Source organism: Calidris pugnax, unplaced genomic scaffold, assembly GCF_001431845.1.
Source record: "Calidris pugnax isolate Ruff unplaced genomic scaffold, ASM143184v1 scaffold89, whole genome shotgun sequence".
Lineage (NCBI taxonomy): Eukaryota > Metazoa > Chordata > Aves > Charadriiformes > Scolopacidae > Calidris > Calidris pugnax.
The window spans coordinates 4,666,947-4,688,496 of NW_015090865.1; the positions used below are offsets into that span (position 1 = coordinate 4,666,947).

General features: G+C 39.0%; 1 protein-coding gene across 1 annotated transcript in view; it reads left to right on the forward strand.

The window, feature by feature from the left end:
• The window catches only part of EDRF1 (erythroid differentiation regulatory factor 1), a 35,851-nt gene extending 14,745 nt beyond the window's left edge, over positions 1 to 21,106 (forward strand). Inside the window, exons 8-25 of the mRNA XM_014945274.1 lie at positions 3,768 to 3,889; positions 4,986 to 5,097; positions 5,460 to 5,607; positions 5,714 to 5,822; positions 6,119 to 6,230; positions 7,283 to 7,543; positions 8,195 to 8,266; positions 8,382 to 8,532; positions 10,768 to 10,956; positions 12,321 to 12,521; positions 12,915 to 13,133; positions 13,666 to 13,889; positions 14,576 to 14,734; positions 15,013 to 15,162; positions 16,001 to 16,154; positions 16,385 to 16,500; positions 17,360 to 17,523; positions 20,329 to 21,106. Of these exons, the coding sequence (XP_014800760.1) occupies positions 3,768 to 3,889; positions 4,986 to 5,097; positions 5,460 to 5,607; positions 5,714 to 5,822; positions 6,119 to 6,230; positions 7,283 to 7,543; positions 8,195 to 8,266; positions 8,382 to 8,532; positions 10,768 to 10,956; positions 12,321 to 12,521; positions 12,915 to 13,133; positions 13,666 to 13,889; positions 14,576 to 14,734; positions 15,013 to 15,162; positions 16,001 to 16,154; positions 16,385 to 16,500; positions 17,360 to 17,523; positions 20,329 to 20,497 (2,832 nt within the window). The 3' untranslated portion in view covers positions 20,498 to 21,106. The remainder of the gene's footprint in view (positions 1 to 3,767; positions 3,890 to 4,985; positions 5,098 to 5,459; positions 5,608 to 5,713; positions 5,823 to 6,118; positions 6,231 to 7,282; positions 7,544 to 8,194; positions 8,267 to 8,381; positions 8,533 to 10,767; positions 10,957 to 12,320; positions 12,522 to 12,914; positions 13,134 to 13,665; positions 13,890 to 14,575; positions 14,735 to 15,012; positions 15,163 to 16,000; positions 16,155 to 16,384; positions 16,501 to 17,359; positions 17,524 to 20,328) is intronic.
• The last annotated feature ends 444 nt before the right edge of the window (positions 21,107 to 21,550 follow it).

Consider the following 21,550-nt stretch of genomic DNA (forward strand, 5'->3'; position numbering starts at 1 on the left):
AAAAAATTAAAAATCAATTTCTCTAGTTTCCCATAGCTGTCTTAACAAACAGTTTTAAGTAGTTCTGATTTTTTTTGTTGTTGTTGTTTCAACAAAACTTAAAATACATTTTACAACGTCTTGAAATTGGATCCGAGCACTTCCAATGGTATCTTTGGGAAACTTGTAGAATGTCAAAGTGATTTTGTTAATTAACTTTAGATTGTAACACCTGGTGATGTTCAGCTAGATTCTTCTTTTGATGAAGAAAAAGCTTTCAAAGATTTAATAAGATTGTTAGAAAGAGATCTCTCTTTCCTGTTCTGCTGCATTTATCTTAACTTGTAATATTTTATGAACAGCTTTGGGATGGCGTATGACTTCATTGACTCTGTTGGAAATGATGTCGATGTTGTGTCTGACTCAGAGGTACGTATAAATACTTCCATCATTCAAACTCTTATGTTGTATAAACCTTATATAAACCTTTCAAAAAATGCAACTTCTTGTGGAGCGGCCTTAAAATCACTGGTACTGTAAAGTTTTATTTGCCTGCCCATGCCACTCCAATGTTAGTAGTATATTCTTTGCTTACAGTTTCCTAAGAATTGTCTTACAGTGCAGTATGATTGTATTGAATGTTATCTCTGTTCTCTTTTCTCCTGCAAGAATATTAAAAAGCTGCTGAAGATACCCTATAGCAAGTCCCACGTGAGCATGGCAGTGCATCGCATCGGGCGGACGCTTCTGTTGGATGAACTAGATATTCAGGAGCTCTTCATGAGATCATCTCAGGTTAGCTATTTGGGGGTTTTTTTAAGTATGTTATAAGGTGAAAATGCATTATTTCAAGAGTAGTGTGTTTATCAAAATTCCTAAGAGCCGTATGCAAGTGAAAAAGGTGCTTTATTCTGCAACATTTGGTTTACCTGCAAACTACACATGACGTCCTGTATTTATAGTATTGTAGGATTAAAATTCCATGTCCCACTTCCCTCTAATTACTTCAGTATTGTGATACTATTTTATTATTCTTATTATTAATAAGTATTTGTTACTATGTAGCCTTTTACCATGTATCTGACTTTCTAATGAAGTCAGCTTTTCACCAAGAACTTAACTTCTCTAGAAGATATGCTTTCATTAAATGACCAATTCAGGACTTTAGCTGTGAAGTTAATTTCTGGGTTTCGTTTGTTGTGGATGAGTATGCATAAGTTAATAAAGCACTTGGTTTACAGATGCTTCTTGATGTCAATTTCATATTTATGATATTGCCCAGACAGGACATAAGTTAATAAAGCACTTGGTTTACTTTGCAGATGCTTCTTGATATTAATTTCATATTTATGATATTGCCCAGACAGGGGACTGGACCTGGCTGAAAGAGTTTTATCAAAGGCTGATCGATCAGAAGTGGCAACGAAAAAAGAAGAGTAAAGAACATTGGTACCAGAAGGCTATTCTTTCTAAATTTTTGTATTACAGGTAACCTTATGTCCGCACGAGTCTCGAATTCTGTACCACTCACTTTTGCCTGATTTCTTGGCTTGAAGTAAATGTTAAAATTCTATTGTGGTCCGTCTAATTTGCTAAGTTATCTTTATACAGAGGAAATTGACAAATAAGGCTGGGAAGTAGCATGTAAATCTTTTAACAGAAATTGAAATATTTTAAAGGAAAACTAAACAGCATAACTTAATGGACTGCATATCTCAATATTTCTGGGTTTGAGGGAAGAACAGCTTAAAATATGCAAGGTAGATTTTGACACCTGCTGTAATTTTGTAGGAGTTTGAACAATTAGCATCTTGTCAATACAGCAGTCTTTTAGCATATTAGCAAAGTCGTTCTCTGAGAACTGTGCATCGACTATAAAAATTCTGAAAAGGATCTGTTTGCATATCTGTCAACTGAACTTTTTAATGTTGTTTTGTCAGCATTAATGGTGATGGAGCTGCTCAGCCCGTTCCTTCCACTTCAAAACAGCACCAGGAGGGTCCTGTTTCAGGGGAGAGCGATGAAGCAGGACAGGCCTCCTGGCCAGCTCCCTTTGAAATGCCTTCTTCGTTATCTGAAGATCCAGGTGCCTCAAACCAGGTTAGTGTAAATATGTTTTAAATGGCACCTTACTTTTTGTAGAGACATATATATTGAAAGGTTTTCAGAGGTGCTGCTGCAGTACTCTTTGCTGAGAGAAATGAACTAAGCCATGGGAAGAACTTGGCAGTATGTGTAGTTTAGCTTATGCTAGTGTTTCAGAGCTCCAAATTTCAGAAATCATACTTGTCTATGTGTTTTTGAGAAACAAAACATTTGCTCGGAGTAGTAATCAATGGCTTTACCTAAAAGTAGGAAAATCTGATGTTCAGAAGGTTTGTATGGAAGCCTAAGGTTTTGGCCTTTGTCTTTAAATCTGCCATTGAAATGAAAGTGTCATGGCCCTGAATTTACTAGAGGAAGAGAGAGATCTATGAAAATGTTTGCAAAACAGTTAAGCAACACTTACAAGTACTGACACGAAATTACGCAAGTAGAAGGGAGAGATGTTTATAGTAATTATGCAACAAACTATGATTAGTAATAGGCCTTATCCAGGGTTTCAGTCTGTGGCTAAAAATATTTATTACAACTGTTAATTCCTGTGGGTTTTTTTTTAGTAATGTAATAGAGGAATTGAATAAATTTTTGAGAGATCAAAAGATCTGCTCTGTTCAGACTATGTTCAATATAGTAATGATGCTATGGTTATGCTTAGCCAGTAGTACCAATGTTGGGCCAGATGACTTGGTCAACTAATTCATGAAGGCTTGAACATATATTATCCATAAAATTGTAACTGTGGGTCTTGTGGTGTAGTAATATTCTAAAGTCGAAAAATATTTAAGTAGTTGAAAGCTTTTAGAAAAAGGACTGTTCCTCAATTCCACCTTCCTGAGGAACTATTGCCTAATACAGCAGACTGTTTATCATAAAGAAGCTGTTGTGCATTTGTACAGTGTCATTTTAATTTACAAATAAGACATCAGGACAGAGGTTTTACATTCTGGAGACTAATCTGGTGCTGACTGTGGGGTAATAAAGGATTTCTGTAAAAACTTCCTGATTTCTTTCCAAAGCCTATGACAATATAAATACAAAACTGTGGTAGTAGCTATAAAAAAGAACCATTCTAGTCACTGACCAGAGGCTTTTTGTCATTTAATACCTATTTTCTCAAAGATGTTAGAGGTAAGGGTTTTTCCCTTATGTTTTTGTCGTTCAGATTTTTTTTTTAATGGCCTAACTTTACCTCAGCAGCAGAATCACTCCTTATCCTTGTGCTTTTCACAGGGAAATGTGCCTCTTGAACCCTCATATATAGTGGGGCATGTGGCCTCAGCCCCCAAAGAACAAAACCTGACTACTTTGTTCAATGACGGGGAAAACAGTCAGGTACGCTGTATGTGAAATTTGAGCTCAAACACTGGACCCCCAATTTAATCAAATACTTAAAAATTTGGTCTAAATTGGAACCAAGAGAAAAACTAAGGCTCCCTGTAGAAGTAGCTTTTGTGGCATCTGTGATCTCAGTCTTTTAAGTTAATGTGAATGCGTAGCATAGTTCATTATGTGCTGTCTTTTATTTGCTGCTTTTGCTTCTTGCTTTCTCATAATTCTGCAGAACGTCACAGAGAACAGAGTGTTTTATAACAGATTGATAGACCAATCTTTTTCTTTTACGCAGAACGTCACAGAGAACGTGTTTTAGAACAGATTGATAGACCAATCTTTTTCTTTTAATGAAGGGGCTTAAAAATGACTTCGTACGAAATATCTTGTGGACTTTTGAAGATATCCACATGTTAGTAGGATCCAATATGCCTATATTTGGTGGTGGGAGGTATCCTGCTGTGAGCTTGCGTCTCAGGTGAGTTTTTAAGTTAATGAGAATTAAGCCTTGACTGACTGTTGCTTTGCTTCCTGTTCAGCAATATATGGCAGCCTTGACTGACTGTTGCTTTGCTTCCTGTTTAGCTACCTGCATTTTGTTTGGTTGGCTGTTTAATTTTTACGTGCAGTTTAAAGATTAAAATTCATGCTTTAGACTTAAATGGTGATGGCATGGTAAAGCACTGGAAAACAGCAGCAGTCCCATAGTCACAGCGCAGTGGCATGGCTCAAGATGCTCTGCTGCTTTTTTCTGGCTCTGTAACTAAAGCTTTATTTGGAAGTACTGGCAGTTTGCAGCCTTTCTTCACTTCAGGGTGAATGTTGAGTGTGAAAACACTTCCATAGATTTAGTCCTTAGTTTCATTCTATGGCTATTTTTAGAAGAGGGCAGTAATAATCTTAATGGGATTCTGAATTCTGATAACAGCTAGTGGGGCGCTTCGTAAGTGCTTAAAACTTGTGAGTGTAACAGTACTAAGTTCTGACTCTCACTGTTCACTAATATTTTATGTTAATCACCTGATTACCTGTTTTTTATTGTTTGTTTGTTCCTGCCTACCTGTAGTGAAAGAATGAGCAAAATGTATTTGTCATCTTTTTAAAACACATCTAGGAATTAATAAATTCCTTACTTTGCAAGGGATTTTGGATGGCCTGGAAGAAGGTTTGCAGTATAATTAGTTGCAGCTAATACTGCCATTCTTCTAGAACTTTAAGTACTTGTTACCTTGGTAATAGTGTGACATCTGAAGCTTTTAAAGTTTCAGTATTAGTATGGGCAAGAATTCAAAACTGCTGAGGGAATGTGAGTGTATTCCATTGAAGAGATCACTACATGTGTTTTATTTGATATAATAATTCCTTGTTTGCTGTTCTTAGAATAGAACAATTCACAAATAATTGTTTTAGTATCCGTCCACTCTCAGGTGACTTAATCCCCTTAGTAAATATGTAATATTTTCTGAAGAGCAATATCCGTCCACTCTCAGGTGACTTAAATCTAAATCCCATTAGTAAATATGTAATATTTTCTGAAGAGCAAATAAAGATTTAATTGAAATGTTTGTTTTTAGGGATAACAACAAGCCAATAAACGTGCTAACAGGAATTGACTATTGGTTGGACAACTTAATCTGCAACGTACCAGAGCTTGTGATGTGCTTTCACGTTAATGGAATTGTTCAGGTAAGACTGTCTCTTCGCATTATGCCTAGTTCATCCCTTCTTCAGTTCCTGAAATTCCTCCAGTCGTAACAGATCTCTCTCTAATCTTACTGTTTTGACAAAAAGATTACAAAAATCCTTTGCTGCAAAATGAGAACCGTCTACGTGGCTTGCAACAGTCATCCAAAAATCTTTTTTCTCCTTTCCATGCATGCAAGGTTCCCACTTCCCCCAGTGTATGAATTAATTTATTGTGACACTGTATCATAATAGTAGCCTTTGTTTCCTTTAGCAGCTGATAGGAGACACTGATGTATCGATTTTGGGGGGGTAGGTGGCAGAAAACCTTCCTAATCTGGAGTTTTAACCTGTATTCCTTGCAGAAATATGAAATGATCAAGACTGAAGATATTCCCAATTTGGAGAACTCTAATTTTTCTACCAAAGTAATAAAAGATATTGCTCAAAATATCTTATCTTTTCTGAAATCAAATTGCACCAAAGAAGGACATACTTACTGGCTATTTAAGGGTAAGTAGCTTTAGATCAATATAGAATCATAGAACAGAATTACAGAATCAATTTAAAAAGATCTGTGTTAATGTCATGTTGATTAATGAAAGCTTTTAACTTTCAGCAAGTGGTAGTGATATAGTCAAGCTCTATGACCTGACCACCCTTTGTGAAGAGACAGAAGACAAATACCAAAACCCTTTTACGATGCCAGTGGCAATTCTTCTGTACAAGTGAGTTTTTACAATTTTTGTTGCAATATTTCATTCTTCGTGCAGTTACATTTGTTAAGAGTATGGACCAAAAATTATGAAATGAAAAATCTTCTTTTACATATAAGCTTGATAAGCTTCAGTCCCACTAAATCAAAACAGACTTTCTCCTTTTCACCATTTCTTATGTAAACTGCACTCTTACTAAGCCCTAAAGTTTGGGAGATTTACATTTGCAGTATTATTTAAAGTTTTTTTTTCCTCTAACACAAAGAAATTATCCAGGGATTTACTATTTTGTTTTAACTTCCCTTTAGAGTTGCTTGCAATATGATGCTGAAGAAAAACCAGAACAAGAAACACTATGGCACTATCAGAACGTTGCTTCTTAATTGTCTGAAGTTACTGGACAATGGCAGACATCCTCAAGTAAGAATTATGTGTTTTCTTGTAGCTTTGTGTAAACATGATGGAAATGCTGCCATCGGAACGCACCTGGTTTTATTTTGTGTGGTCGTTACTGCTCCCTCTGCAAGGGGGAGAATTTAAATTCCTTTATAAACTTAGAAATTGATTTACGTTTAAAGAAACCCCAGACTTTTTTTGTTGCTTTGAATTAGTAGCCTTAACTGACCCCCATTGCTGCACAAGTCTTCTGTCCTGCTCTAAAAAGGAACTTGTCATTGTGTTGGCTCTTCTGCTCTTATTTCCAAAGAGCCCTTTTGTCTTTGGAAGCTGCACAGACCCTGGAGCAGACCTTAGCTCGACATCATAAAATGTGAACATAAGGAAATAGCTTTCATTACTTCCTTATTTTTCTCCATGGAACAGCAATCCAGAGGGGAGAGAGGGTAAATACCTCCTTACCATTAACTAAGAAGGTCGCTGCTGGATTTTTATCTTAGGGCAGATTTTATCTTTCTTGCCTGAATTAGAACAGAAGTGGAGAAGCTAAAAGCTGCTCTGGAATGCAGTGTGGCTGCCGTCTGAGAGAATCTGTAAAACTCAAAAGATGCAACTAAACAAGGAGTTTGTTAGGGTTGCACTCAAATGAAGTAAATAGGTATGGGTAGCTCTTGATCATCCTATTTATTTTTCTTTTAAGGAAAAAAACCAAACAAAACCATCTTGGGCCATGGGGGCCTGTATTCCCATATTGCTTTATCTCTCACTTGGAAAACAAGAGATGAAGACATTGTAAGCTGGGGATTAAAACCAAGTGTGGGCAAGCTTGATTGCAGAGGCTGCATGCACACATATGGATAGTTGATAAGACACTGTCTTTAGCCATTTGCTTGTTAAATACTGATAAAATTTAGTGCTCAAAAATAGTCATACGGCATGTGTGTGTACAGGCTGTATTTCCAGTTTATGTACTGTTTATTCCTTATTCTAAGACAAACTGTGTTGATGTTGCCTCTGAAAAGAAAAATTTAACTTGAAAACAAATCACTAATGTCGGTTTTTCTCTTCTTAAAAAGATTATTGCTTCAGCAAACTACATGTTATCAGAGCTTTTTCAGTTGGATGAACCTAAAAAAGAAGACAGTGCGGATTTCCCTATAAATGGAAATTCTGATGAAAGTTACAGTGAGGAAGAGGAAGAAATGCCAGACAGTGATGAAAACGGTTCTTACAGTAACAGTTCTGATCCACCAGATGACAATAAAGCTGTGGCTATAATCAAATCTGTTGGAGAGTTATCAGTCCCAGAAAAGTACAAGTCTGTTCATCGAATACGTGTAAGTGAAGTTGTGGATTTTTGTAAGGGTTTTCTTGAAAGATTCAGTTCATGTAGCAAGGTTTGTTACTGAAATTCAGTTCCCTGTTAGTTTTCTCTTCAGGTTAACTGAAGCATGAGGCATGTTTAAGGTCCGTCAGCTGAAAACATAATAACTTGTATGTGTGCAGAAGCATTTAATTTTCTTCTCCCCCTTCTGCTCTACCCTAAAATAAAACAAAATTACAGCCCCCCAGAAAAACCCCCAAGGGAATTGGTTGTTCAAAGGTGGTGAAAGTGCAACTTTGATGTTTAGGCTGAAGAAATAATTTCTGTACAGCATGGAAGCTGCTTATCTTCCTGGGTCTGCATTGCAGACCATCTGTGGATGTTCTGGTAATTACTGTTGTGGAATAGAATCATCTCATCTCTTCTTTTTGCATTGTCTTTGGCGTTACCAGGAGAGACCAAGGGTGGACAACCGGGTATATGAATTGCTCACTGAGATAGAGGAAAGAAATACTGTGCTGCTTTATAGTGTAGAGTTCAGGTGTTCCTTTAACAGGCCATCTAAATGCTATCTCAGGTTTGCATCTTCTAGCCAGTAATTTTGACATTTGATGTGTTGAACGTTGATTCTCTCTTTATTCCTTCCCCCTGCCCCTCACTGAAGCCCAGCTGTGCGTTTCCCGTCTGCCACGGCACTGAGGAGCGCTGCAGGCTGGTGCTCAACTACGTCCTGGAGGTAAGTTTACCATCAACTTTGTAATGATGCTTCACCTACTACCCAATTCTTGGTGTCTTCTGTATTTGCTAAATATTGCTTTCAAGGCAAATTAAATTATTTCTTCTTTTTGCAGGGCTTGAAGTCTGTTGACAGCAGTCTTAAAAAAGAGGGTGACCTTCCCGCAGCTGACCCCAGCACGCCAATCCCACTGAAATATGAAGATGAATCCACCAGTGGTGGTCCTGAGTGTCTGGAAAAACAGATGGCATTATTTTTAGACAAAAGTAAGTTGTATTGTTGTGCAAATAAGACCTTACCAGTGCCAACGGGAACTGCTGCTACTTTATTTTGATTATCCACACAGTGTACTTACAAGTCACTAATTACGCTATTGCCTAAGCCAAAGTATAGCACCAAAAATTGGAGAACAGTCTGTTCCCTTTTAAATATGAGAAGAATAGCTTGTTTGGATTAATTTGCATATCAAAACATCTTCTATTAGTAAACACATAGTTTTACTGAACCCTATTTAGATGTGGCTTGCAAGTGACTTCGAAATGAGCTTAGTATTTTGGGGTTTGGTATGTGGAGCACCATAAGTTGTGTGGGTTGTTTTTTAAACAGTCTGTCATCTTTTTTTCTTTTTTTTTGACTTGGAAGTTTTATGGAACAATTTCTCACTTCTGGCAGGTTTCTGTCCTACAACATGCTTGCTGCTGAACTGCATATAAAATGTTAACTGGGATTTTTTTCTTTCTTTTGCCTCTACAATTGTGAGAGGAAGCAGCAAATAAATGTTTTGTTTGCTTAAATACTCAAACTCCAGAAGTTTCAGGCTGTAGTCTCTCTACTTAATTTTTCTCTGGAGTGCCACAGAAGGATATAGGAAAGACTGTTCTTCTGAAAGCAGTCAAGTTCTCTGCAGGGAAAGAAGCCCTATAAGTATAACCCAGGAGGAAGAAATTTAGGTCTTGCATATCTTTACAATTCTTTATTCATTCTTTTTTCCTCCCTTCCACCTTTGAAAAATCTCTAAATAATAAGCAGGTGCAGATTTGAGTTATTCATTTAAGTGCACTCATGTTTCCCTTCAAAATTCGCTATTGTCTCTTGAATGTCAGTGACCTGGAGATGAACACGTACTGTCTCAGTTTTTAGCAGATAAGTGACCGCAGAATTTAACACCTCCATCAGAAAGTTACATTGTGTTGACCTTGTGTAAATTCTGCACAGTACTGTTAATATGGACTATGAGACTAATTTTTACCAAGATCTACCAAGAGATTTTTACCTAGATCAGCTCAGGGAGAACAGAGTGCTGATTTCAGCTCTCCCGCAGCCAGGCTCTGTCTTCTGCCTTCACAATTTGGAACTGGTGACACATTGCAGCTGCTTGCCAGCTGGCAGGGAAAAAGGCCACATGTTAACTTTTTCTTTTTAGAAACAAGTGTTTCCTGGGGGATGTGGGAGATAAGTATTGCACAGATCAGGAAAAAAAAAAAAAAATCTTAGTTGATTGCTGGAGTTCTTCCCTGAAGTAGCAATGGTGCTACTTGTTTGGGTCACAAGGACTGAGTTCGGCCTAGAGAAAAATAGTTCAAACATCAGGGAGAAACTTTTGCTTCTCCAGTATGTGCAAACTACATAGTTTCTCTGCTACATGTGTGTATATACATACATATAGAAAGGATAAGCTCTCTTAATTCTTGAAGAGAACTACTTCTGAATAGTATATTGATATATGCATTCTGTGTCTTCAACTGCATGAGGTGTTACTGTATTAGACTTGTCTTTGTCCTAATGTAAACATGTAGTTCTTCTAAAATTTATTAAAGATAGGCTTGTGGGCTAGGCCTTGTAGGTCAACCTGTAAGCAAGAGACTCATTTCTGCCTGCAGATATTGTCAGGACAAAATTCTGTCCTTTGGTGTCCTGAAGTCAGTGGTTTGTTCTTTCTGGTTGCGTAATCACTGCAGCATCGAAGAAGGAACCTTCATAATCTTATGCTGAGGATGTCTTGGAACTAGCGTCCCAAGAAAAAGAAGACATTGGCTTTCCTTGCAACAGGAGCAAGGAGGCCAAGCCCACAAATGGAGGCTTTCTCACTTTGAGACTGTATTTATACAGAAACAGAACATTTATTGTCAGGGTTTGGTGGAGAACATGACAAATTATGCCTGTGGCTTTCCTACTCTTTTCTACCGCTACCAAGCAGAGTAGTCTTGGCTGCTGCACCTGTGTTTCAAAAGCTGTTTAAAGAATGAGAGGTTAACTGCATAGTCAGTGTGCTTGCTGTATTTGAGCCTCCCACTGTCAGGTGGAGTACGTGGAAGAGTTCCAAGTATTGGGTCCATTTTGCAGATGACAAATGTAGTGGCAGACAAGTTGGCATAACTCTACTCGCGCAGAGCTGTAATAAGGCAATTTACATTCTGCCTGTGTACTGATGAAGTTGTGTCCAACCTCTGGCATATGTTATAGAGATGAGATTTACTGATGAGGTTCTGTTCATGTTACAGTGGGCTCGTTTCAGAAGGGTAAGCATTCCAGTCAGTCAGGAATGATTCCTGGATCGTGGCAATATAAAATGAAACTCCAGCTCATTCTGAAATCATCAAAGGCCTATTATGTCCTCTCTGACGCTGCTATGATTCTGCAGAAATATGGGAGAGCATTACGATACATCAAGCTGGCTCTGCAGTGCCATGGTGAGTTGCTAGAATGTATTTATCATCTGTGCTGTTGCCTCTACATACCTTTTGCAATATCAAATACGTGATTTATCCTGGTGGCATGCAGTGACAAGTCTGACAACCACGTGTTTAGTTAAACTAAGTGTGTAGCTCATTATTGAGGAGGGAAGTCTGTAGTAAGAGTAACTCCTGTCTCTGTTTGGTAGAAAGGTGCTCACATTTTGACAAATTGGGAAACTTAGAGTGCAGATTTGGAGCTTTGGAACACCTGAGGTTGGGAGAGTCAGTCCTGGTGCCAGCACCCAGCTGGTGTTCTGCGCTCTGAGTGCCATCGCTGCGAGCAGATGAATTTTCCTGGAAATGCCTGGTGGTTCCCATTTCATTTAAATATAATCCTGACTCAGAAATACGTACCCAGCTGGTGTTCTGTGCTCTGAGCGCCATCGCTGCGAGCAGATGAATTTTCCCTGGAAATGCCTGGTGGTTCCCATTTCATTTAAATATAATCCTGACTCAGAAATACCAAACTGTTTTATCAGCTGAATTGGATACTCCTCTAAAATGAAATAGATCTTCAGGTATTACTGAGGAAAACTAAATAAAATCAGGATATTTAGAATATTGCTACGATAATGAGAATAACTAATTGGAAAATGGTATTAGCTTTGTACTGTAGAACTACTGTTTTGCTTCCATATTTGTAGGGGTGGAGGGAGGCAGGAGCAGCTGATCCTAACACAAAGCATCAATATGCTTGACCAATAACTCAAAGCCTTCTTCAGCTTTTAGTCTTTTAAAGGCTCAAATTTAAACTGTACATTTTGGAAATTAATTTTTCAGGCTATATCTCACTTGACTTAATCTGTAGAAAGTCAGATTTTCTTTAGCCAAATCTGAGATCAGCATTTCTAATGGCCAGATTCACTGCTCATCTTGAACAACGTAGTTACTCTTTGAAACTCTTGGCTGTGTAGAGCAACTGTGACTTTAAAATAAGTTAATTCTTCTTAGAAGAACATGTGTGTCTGAATATAGAGAATAAGCGTGACAGGTAACATAAAACCCAATTACATTGTCAGTCTGTGTCAAACCTTTTGTTTGCTGTGTAGAGCAACTATGACTAAAATAGGTTAATTCTTCTTAGAAGAACATGTGTGTCTGAATATAGAGAATAAGCGTGACAGGTAACATAAAACCCAATTACATTGTCAGTCTGTGTCAAACCTTTTGTTGTTTAATTCTTCTGTTCTTCCCCCTGCTCTCATCCATGGAATTATTCTTTTTTTCCTAACAGATACCTACTGTTGTCTTTTTTGATGTTTAATTCTTCTTTTCTTCCCCCCGCTCTCATCCATGGAATTATTTTTTTTTCCTAACAGATACCTACTGTTGTCTCAGCACCAGCATGCTTCCTGAAGTGTTAGTGTTTCTTTGTCAGTGTTTAACCCTTTGTGGAGATATCCAATTAATGCTTGCTCAAAATGCAAACAACAGAGCAGCGTATCTTGAAGAATATAATTACCAGACAAAAGAAGATCAGGAAATATTACACAGTCTTCATAGAGAATCCAGGTGCCAAGGTATGATGCTGATATAAGATAACTGCCATAATTCAATTATATGACAGACATAAGTAATTTTGTTGTGCTTCCTCAAAACTGTGCACCAGTACCATTTCTGGAGGAGGGTTTATTATGCTTCAGCTCTGTTTTCTTCAGAGAAAGCTTACTGTGCCTGTCATGTGCAAGGAGGCTGTCAGGATATTGTGTGACATGCTGGAAGCTGTTAAATAATCAAGGACAGTGATTGTTTAAGTAATGGGTAAATTGTGCTTATCTGTAGAAATTGTGGGATCATTCTGACATGGCTCTTATGCTTAGTCTGGAGGAGAATCCCCAAGATGATGATCATTGCAGATTTAAGTTTGTTTGGAAATACTCTTTGACGTGCAGACTTTGTGTTTTGTTTTCTAGTGTTTGCCTGGGCTACTGACTTGTCTACAGACTTGGAATGCCAGCTTTCCGTCAGCTGTAAATGTTACGAAGCAGCTTATGAAATTTTACTTTTCAGTAATGTAAAAAACCAAAATCCAGAGCAGCGTATACAGGTGCTAAAGAGGATGGGGAATATCAGGAACGAGATCGGAGTGTTCTACATGAACCAGGCTGCTGCAGTACAGACTGAGAGAGTGGGCAAGTAGTCTCTTTCTTCACTTCTTGCTATTACATGGAGCTACAACAATGATCAACATTCATTAGCAGTTCAGGAAATCTTGAGTATTTCTGATTAGAAAGAAGGCATTTAAAGAACTTCATAGTAAACACCTTCCTGTAGTTGATGTGATGTGATGTAACTTTAATGTCCATTTGTCTACAATTGGTTACTGTGGCTTGTGCATCAGGGCCTATACTGAGTAATGGAATCTATGGCTTTAGAGAAACTCTTCTAAAATGTGTAGAATGCCCTCAAAAAACACGATGGAAACTTCAACTCTATTCTAGAAGGGAGGAAATGTTGCATTCTGGATGTGTTTGGTTTAGCCCAGTGTGATCAAGCCTAAGCTTAATTTAAACATGAGAATAGTCTCAGTGCAGTCAGTCTATGAATTTTTTTGGTAGGTAAATCCTAAAAAGCTGTTTACAAGAAAAAAAACATAATGGAAATGTTTGTTCAGCTTCTTTCAAGAATTTGAATGCGATGGTAAGCTTTGTGTCTTAACCCTAGTGAGTAAGAACGTATCGACGACAGAGCAGCAGCTCTGGAAGAAAAGCTTCTCCTGCTTTGAAGAAGGAATTCAGAATTTTGAGTCCATTGATGACGCAACCAATGCAGCTCTTCTGCTCTGCAACACGGGAAGGTTGATGCGAATCTGTGCTCAAGCGCACTGTGCGGCTGAAGGGGACTTCAAAAGAGAGTTTTCCCCAGAAGAGGCCCTTTATTATAATAAGGTAACATCATATTGTTTTTAGAATATGCCTAATATGCCTTTTACCATAGAATATTTGTAAATATCTTTGTACATAACTGTATGTCTTAATATAATAATTTGTGAGAACTCCTGCTGTCATGTTATCCTGGCCCTTGCTGTATTATTGGCTTCTGCATTGTTGAGGTTTGGTTCCGTTGCTCTGATAGAGGAAGAGCTGAGACATCTAGATCCTGATGTTTAACAGAGTGCAGTACCACACACAGGAGAGAGAAATGCACAGTCACCATTGCAGTTATGACCAAAATGGGTGTAAGGAACATACTGGACGTGGTTCAGGCAGATTATTTTGGAATGATTCCTTGAGAATGAGTAAAGGGAAATGAATTTCTAGATGCTACAAGGCAGTAACCATGTACGTGTATTGGTTTATCATCGGAGAGAGAAATGCACGGTCACCATCGCAGTTATGACCAAAATGGGCATAAGGAACATACTGGAGGTGGTTCAGGCAGATTATTTTGGAATGATTCAGAGAGAAATGCACAGTCACCATTGCAGTTATGACCAAAATGGGTGTAAGGAACATACTGGACGTGGTTCAGGCAGATTATTTTGGAATGATTCCTTGAGAATGAGTAAAGGGAAATGAATTTCTAGATGCTACAAGGCAGTAACCATGTACGTGTATTGGTTTATCATCCACAGGCTATTGACTACTATCTGAAGGCATTAAGGTCACTGGGCAAGAGAGATGTGCATCCAGCTGTTTGGGATTCTGTGAACTGGGAGCTCTCCACTACCTATTTCACCATGGCAACTCTGCAGCAGGATTATGCTCCCTTATCTAGAAAGGCTCAGGAACAGGTAATAAAGAGTGTTTGTGACAACATCTGAAAAAAATAAGCCATAGTCTTCATGAAAAACTAAACAGTGAGCAAAATTGATATGGGAATAACTTGTAAACCTTTGTTAGATTGAAGAACTTCTGTGAAGTAGTTCTTGCAAACCATAAAATGTCACTTGCCTTTTTAAGGTTTTTGCTGAACGAAGAGATAGAAATAGAGATTTAACCCTTATACTTGCACACGGTGGTGTTCTGGTTTCACAGTAATCACACTGCACCTTCTTGTTTTCTCTTGTAGATAGAGAAGGAAGTTAGTGAAGCCATGATGAAGTCCTTGAAATACTGTGATGTTGATACAGTGTCTGCACGTCAGCCTCTCTGCCAATACCGGGCTGCAACCATCCACCACAGGCTTGCCTCCATGTACCACAGTTGCCTGAGAAACCAGGTATTAGTGCAAACTGGTTTGGATTTCTGTGTAGGTTCTATACTTAAGATGCTCAATGTGTGTGGAGATTGGTATTTATGCTTCTACTTGTAGTTAAGGCATTTCCTTTGGTTAAATCATTTCAATAAATATGCAAGGTGTTTTATTTGCAAATCATTGTGAAATATAATGTTACTTCTGAGAGCAGTCTGAGCTTTATGGTTCTGTCTGTTCTAAGTAGATCCATGTGGTAATAACTATTTTCTTTGGTTTGATTTTGCATCATCTGGTACTGAAGCCAGATGGCCTTTTGCTAGAACATGCATTTCCTTTGGTTAAATCATTTCAATAAATATGCAAGGTGTTTTATTTGCAAATCATTGTGAAATATAATGTTACTTCTGAGAGCAGTCTGTCTCTTATAGAGTGTGCTGAGCTTTATGGTTCTGTCTGATCTAAGTAGATCCATGAGATAATAACTATTTTCTTCAGTTTGGTTTTGCATCCAGCCACCGTTCTGGTACTGAAGCCAGATGGCCTTTTGCTAGAACATGAGCATATAATTTATTAAAGCCTTAGTGTTGAATTCCATGTCACTTTCTGATTATTTTTTTTTTTCCAAATTACTATTCTTAGTGCTTAACTTAGTTCTAGTTGGTGTGAATTTGAGAGTATCAGCTATGAAATTGCAATTTGCAAAGAGAGCAGGCTGGTGGTTTATTATAGAAGTGTGTGGACATCTAGATGAACCATTATGAAATGAGCTGGGGAATGATTGTTGGTACCTTGTGTTTCCAATGTGTACCTCGTGACCATACAAACTATCTTGGATTTATGGTGTATCCTCCTTTGGGTGCAGGTGGGTGACGAACACTTGAGGAAGCAGCACCGGGTACTCGCTGACCTGCATTACAGTAAAGCAGTACGGCTCTTCCAGCTCTTGAAGGATGCGCCCTGTGAGTTCCTTCGTGTGCAGCTGGAAAGAGTGGCATTTGCAGAGTTCCAGATGGCGAGTAAGTCTAGCTCTGTCTCACTACAACAGCTCTCTGAACTGCCCTGACCTATTTAATTTCATTTTTAGGAGAGCAGGAGTTTTTATCTGCATTTTTATCTTACTGGTTTTCAGTTGACTAGAACAGTATGTGCTTTTCCCAAACTCTTAAAGCTTCCGGATGGAAGAAAAAGTGCAATCTGTAACATAACTCATTTGTGTCCTTCATTATTTTTTTTAACTTCTTTTTAGGTCAGAACAGCAGTGCTGGGAAACTAAAGACTTTGTCTGGGGCCCTGGATATAATGGTGAAAACCAAGAGTGCATTTCAGCTCATCAGAAAGGAGCTTGAGGCAGAAAGTGAGCAGGTAACAAAAATCCTGTGGTGTGATTTGTCTGCTCCCTGGTATCTATCACAGTCACCTAAAACTGGTCATTTGGCAATTAAGGTATTGATTAGGTACTTTTCAGTAGAGCTGGTTGCTTAAATAGCATGGACAGGGTGTGAACCTGCTGTGGTTCTATTCTAGCCTTTAAGTGGAAGTGGATAAAACAAGTTGCTCTAGAACATGATACAGATGTGGATTAAAATATGTTCATATATCTGGATGTATATGGACTGAGTGAGTGAATGGGACTCTGTAACTCTGTATCATCCCTTAAGGGTCCCTTATTATCCCTTAAAAGTCTCCTTAAAGAACTTAATGTATATACAGGGATCCCTGGCCATCGCAGGGGGTTTGGAACTCGATGATCTTTAAGGTTCCTTCCAACCTGAACCATTCTATGATTCTATAACATAAATGGGCATTCTGTCTATATATTATATTTAATATTGAAATAGTAAAACGTGGAAGGTTATCTGTTGCTAGTGTTAAAGAGTTCTTGATGCCTAAATAAATAATGACTTGCACTATATGCTGCCGTGTCTTCATCTCTTGCTGGCAGTTTGAGCAACAGTTTAAGTAGTCAAACCCACATTTACCTGATATTTTTATAACTAAATATTCCAATATATATGTATGTCACAGGCAGTTGGTGTAACTTGTGTGGTGTGTGGGTGTGAGCTAACTCCTGCTGCCTCTTAAAGAGGGTGTCACAGCAATTGTGACACTGGTCCCACACCTGTAATCAGTAAGTGGAGATGCTGGTGTGGTTGTCTGACTTAATTGAAGTGCATTTAAATGGTGGAGTTGAGTGAAATGGTTTGTTTTTCTCTCCCTGTAGATAAGCAAGGATAAAGGTAGTGCTGAGAATGTGTCCCCCAGTGATTCCTCTCCTGGTCTTAACAAAGAAGAAGTACTGAAACTGCTTAGTATTTTTGAGTCCAGAATGTCATTCCTTCTCCTCCAATCCATTAAATTGTTAACTTCGACCAAAAAGAAAATTGGGTAAGTTAAACCTTGAAATGTGGGTGTGGATGTGATTCTCATCTGTGAATCCATACAAACTGTGTGCTCTTAAACACAAGAAAGTGGGATTTATTCTCTTACGAAGGTGACTCTTCTGTGCGGAGGGGGAGCCAAGAAATGCCTTGGTCATCTGTATCTTGAATGTTTTCTGTAGTTTTGTGAGTAATTGAGGGAATGACCAAGAAACATCTTTAGTGAGTGTGTGTAGGTGGCTGTTTGCTCTCCTCTTTCCTGACAGCAGTCTGGGGCTGAGCAACAACAAGAATTCAGACTGAGTGCTTGTGTTCACGTAAGAAAATAAATAGTTTGTCATCATGGTCTGAAGTGCACCATCCAGTTCTGAGTCACTGATGCTTTATCATGCTCTGTGATACCAAACTTATCCTTCAGAGGATATAAATCCTATGCCCTTCGTAGGTATAAATTCACACACAAAGCAGTTTAACTTGTACTGCTGTAATTTTGCAGGAATACTTCTCAGTGTCTCCTTTTTTTTTTTTTTTTTTTTTTGAATCAAACTGTTTGCTCAGGGAATGAGGTAGGTGTATGTGGTGTCCTTTATCCTGCCTGCCATTGGTCTTCCTCTGTGACAGAGCACTTGAAGTTAGTGGGGGAGAAACTCCTCTGTTCTGCTGATCTTTTGATATATCCTGGTAATAAAACACATTGGTGACAGCACAGTTTAACAAACAAAATACCTGAGAATAAATGTAGGCACATCAGCAGTGCTGTAGAGAGGGATGTCTGTGGGGAGGATACTCACTGGCAGTAAAGAATTTTCAGCCACCTAATGGAGTACAATGAAGAAATAATCTTTCTTGCTGCTGGGATTCAGAACAAATGTGGCTCCTCCTTTCTGTGCTCACCCTGAAGTGTTGGGATGATGCTGGCAGTGGAATTCCTTACCACCACTCCTGCTTCTCTTGGTTAGATTTGAGTGTGGGTGGTGTGGCTTTTGGGATCCAGAAAATACTTATTTCCTCAGCAGCAAATGTGTTTGCAGAAGCTACAGTGGCTTGTTATTGTTGTTCCTAGTGCTACATAGTTAAATTATACAAATATGGTATTAATTCTCAGCTTGTTATTGTTTTTCCTAGTGCTACGAAAAGTTAAATTATACAAATATGGTATTAATTCTAATATATAGTTCTGGAGAACTCTTTTATGTTAGAAGTTGTGTTAATAGCTTTTGTGATGGAAGCACTGCAGGTGCAAGTGCTGTTTTGCTAAAGGGAAGCTGTGGAATGAATTCCTGCTGCTCAGTAACCTGTGTGCTGAGAGCAGGGGCTGGGGAGGGGGAAAACATGAGAGAGGAGGGAAGCCCCTTCCTTTCTTAGAGGCCATGTGGAATGAATTCCTGCTGCTCCGTAAGCTGTCTGCTGAGAGCAGGGGCTGGGGAGGGGGAAAACATGAGAGGAGAGGGAAGCCCCTTCCTTTCTTAGAGGCCATTTGTTGAGGTGCCTTGTTCGGGGCTTTCACTCCTTCAAAAAGAGTTTCCACAAGGTGGCAACCTGCACTCGTGAAATGCAGAGGGTTAAAGTCTCATTTGTCCGTACCCAAGTAGAGTCCAAGTCACTGAGGAAATTGCTTTAGTTACCTCACAACATGGGTAAGTGGTGTAAAACAAAAAAACTCTTCAGTTCTTGTTCCATGGGTTTTCCCCCCACCTCCATTTACTGTTCTCATCACCGTCTCTCTCCAGTGGGGTTCTGTAGTGCTGACTCCATGCAGGGAACGTGTTACAGTTTGAATATTGTCAAAGGGCAGTGTTTCTAGAACATCTTAAGCTTTTTTTGAACAGTGATGGATTGAGGCTGAGCTTAAAACTACCTTTCTTGTAACCTTAGTAGCACCCGGTGTGGTTCGGGTGGGTGTTTCCTCAGCTCCGCTCTGCAGAAGGGGGCAGGGGCTGCCTCCTGCTCCAATCACAGCCTGAAAAGGGAGGACATTGGAGCTCACACTTGCCATTTTGGGGCAGAGAACAGGAGAATGGGGTAAAACTAAGATTAGATAGTCTGCAAATTTCACTAACAACAAAACTGGATGAAGCCAGAGTTTTACCCTCTAAAAGTGAAATGCAGAAGCGTAACTGAACTGGGCTCTAAGTCGAGGAAAGAAGTAATTGAAAGTAGTATTTTGCTCTGGGAATTCTTGTAACTTGTCCTGGAAATCCTTTGCATTTCAGTGGCTTTTTATTGACTACCTGCTCCGTTCAATAAATAAACCTGTCAGATTTCTGCCAAGTGTTAGGAGTTTAATTTGCTTCACCGTTTCTTGGTTATTCCCGAAGTGTTTGCAATTAAACTGATTGCTGCTTGCACACATACACACTTCATTTATTTATAATATCAATGGCAGCATTTTTTATTTTTATTTTTTTTAATAGTTTGGGTCACTTTGTTTAATGGCCGAGGCTAATAAATGTAGCAGAGCAGGGTTGGGAAGCGGAGGGGTGAGGGTGCTGAAGCAGAAGAGCAGCTCGTGTGCTGGAAGGGATTGAGAGGATTTGTCAAATAGTGGAAAGAAATGGGAGCTTTGCAGGCTGGCGAGAGGAAAAGGCCTGTTGTGTAGGGAAATGTGTGTGGAAATGGTAGGAAAAAGGTTTTGTAGGGAAGTGTGTGTGGAAATGGTAGGGAAAAGGAATTAAGGAAATAAGAGATTCAAACCATGAGCTGTGTGGTTTCTCAGCGCTAGTCATCGATGTTGTTGTTCAATAACTTGGTAAGTCTCAGAAGAAAATATTGTGGTCAGGTTATTAATTGGTATTGCCTGTTTTCTTTTCAGGGGCATTAACGAAGAAGAAGCTGTTCTTAAAACAAACAAGCAGGTGTACTCCCTGCTGCTGCGGGCGACGGCCAACAAAAGCCCGAGGCTGCTGGTGCGGATCGAGGTGATGGTGCAGCTCCTGGAGCAGCTGAGCCCCAGCGAGGGCGGGACGGGAGGAGCCCAGTGACAGGGGCTGCAGGGCAGCAGGAACAGTCAGTGCCTTCCCTGGGGTCACGGGGAGTCTGTCCCATGGGGTATTTTTATTTATTGAAGGTGATGCCATCACCCTGTTACACTGTACGTCTGGGAAAAAGCAGGAATTCCTTCTTACCCCGAGAGCTCTGGTGTTTCTTTGTTTGAAATGCCAAATTGGGGTTCTTTACATTGGAGAAATTAGAGTTTTTCTCTTACAAATAGTGGGCTTTGCCATGATACACGTGTTTGGCATAAAAGGGTGATCTCACAGTTGCTCTGGTTTGATATTTAGTGAAATGGTACTTTATAAGCAAAGCTTCACTGAACACATGGACTGAAGGTGTCCGAGGCCATTTCTGTGGGAGCTGGGGCCACACGACTCCTCCTCCAGTCCCACACCCAACTCTGTGCCTTCTGAGCTTTGATGCAAAACACTTGCAAATATCAGCCACGGCTGGGATTGCAGTTACCCCAGACAGTGAATGGTTTTAGCCGTGTTGGAGTTGATCAAGAAGAGTATTATCTTTTTCAGACTTGAAACTGTGAATAAATGAGAGTGTATTTTTAAATAAAAAAAATTTATTTATTAAATATAAACTCATTAACCGGTCTGTTTTTGTTTCTCTGATGAGGGTCATTAGTCCCAACCAATAAAAACAACTGCTCAATGGAATTAAAAACATCTGAAAGGCAGCAAGGGCTGGAAAAAATCTGTAAAATCAGGTCTAACAAATGAGTTTAGTCCTAATCCCGGCGCGGGAGGGCTCTGCCTTTCCAAAGATGTATTATTCAAAGACAACACTTCAAAAAAAAAAAATAACATCTGGTGTCTTAATGTTTTTCTACAAATAAATGTGGTTCATCATTGTATAAATAATGGTATAAACCACTTTATTTAAAGGCAGTAACAGCATGCAGATGTGTTTTGGTTTTTTTTTTTTTTTACTCTCTCTGTACTTACAAATAGTAGATTAATTACTTAAGGTGCTTGTTTTGTGGAGATGATTCTCACTCTCAGGGTGTGAGATAGAAAAAAGCATCGCTG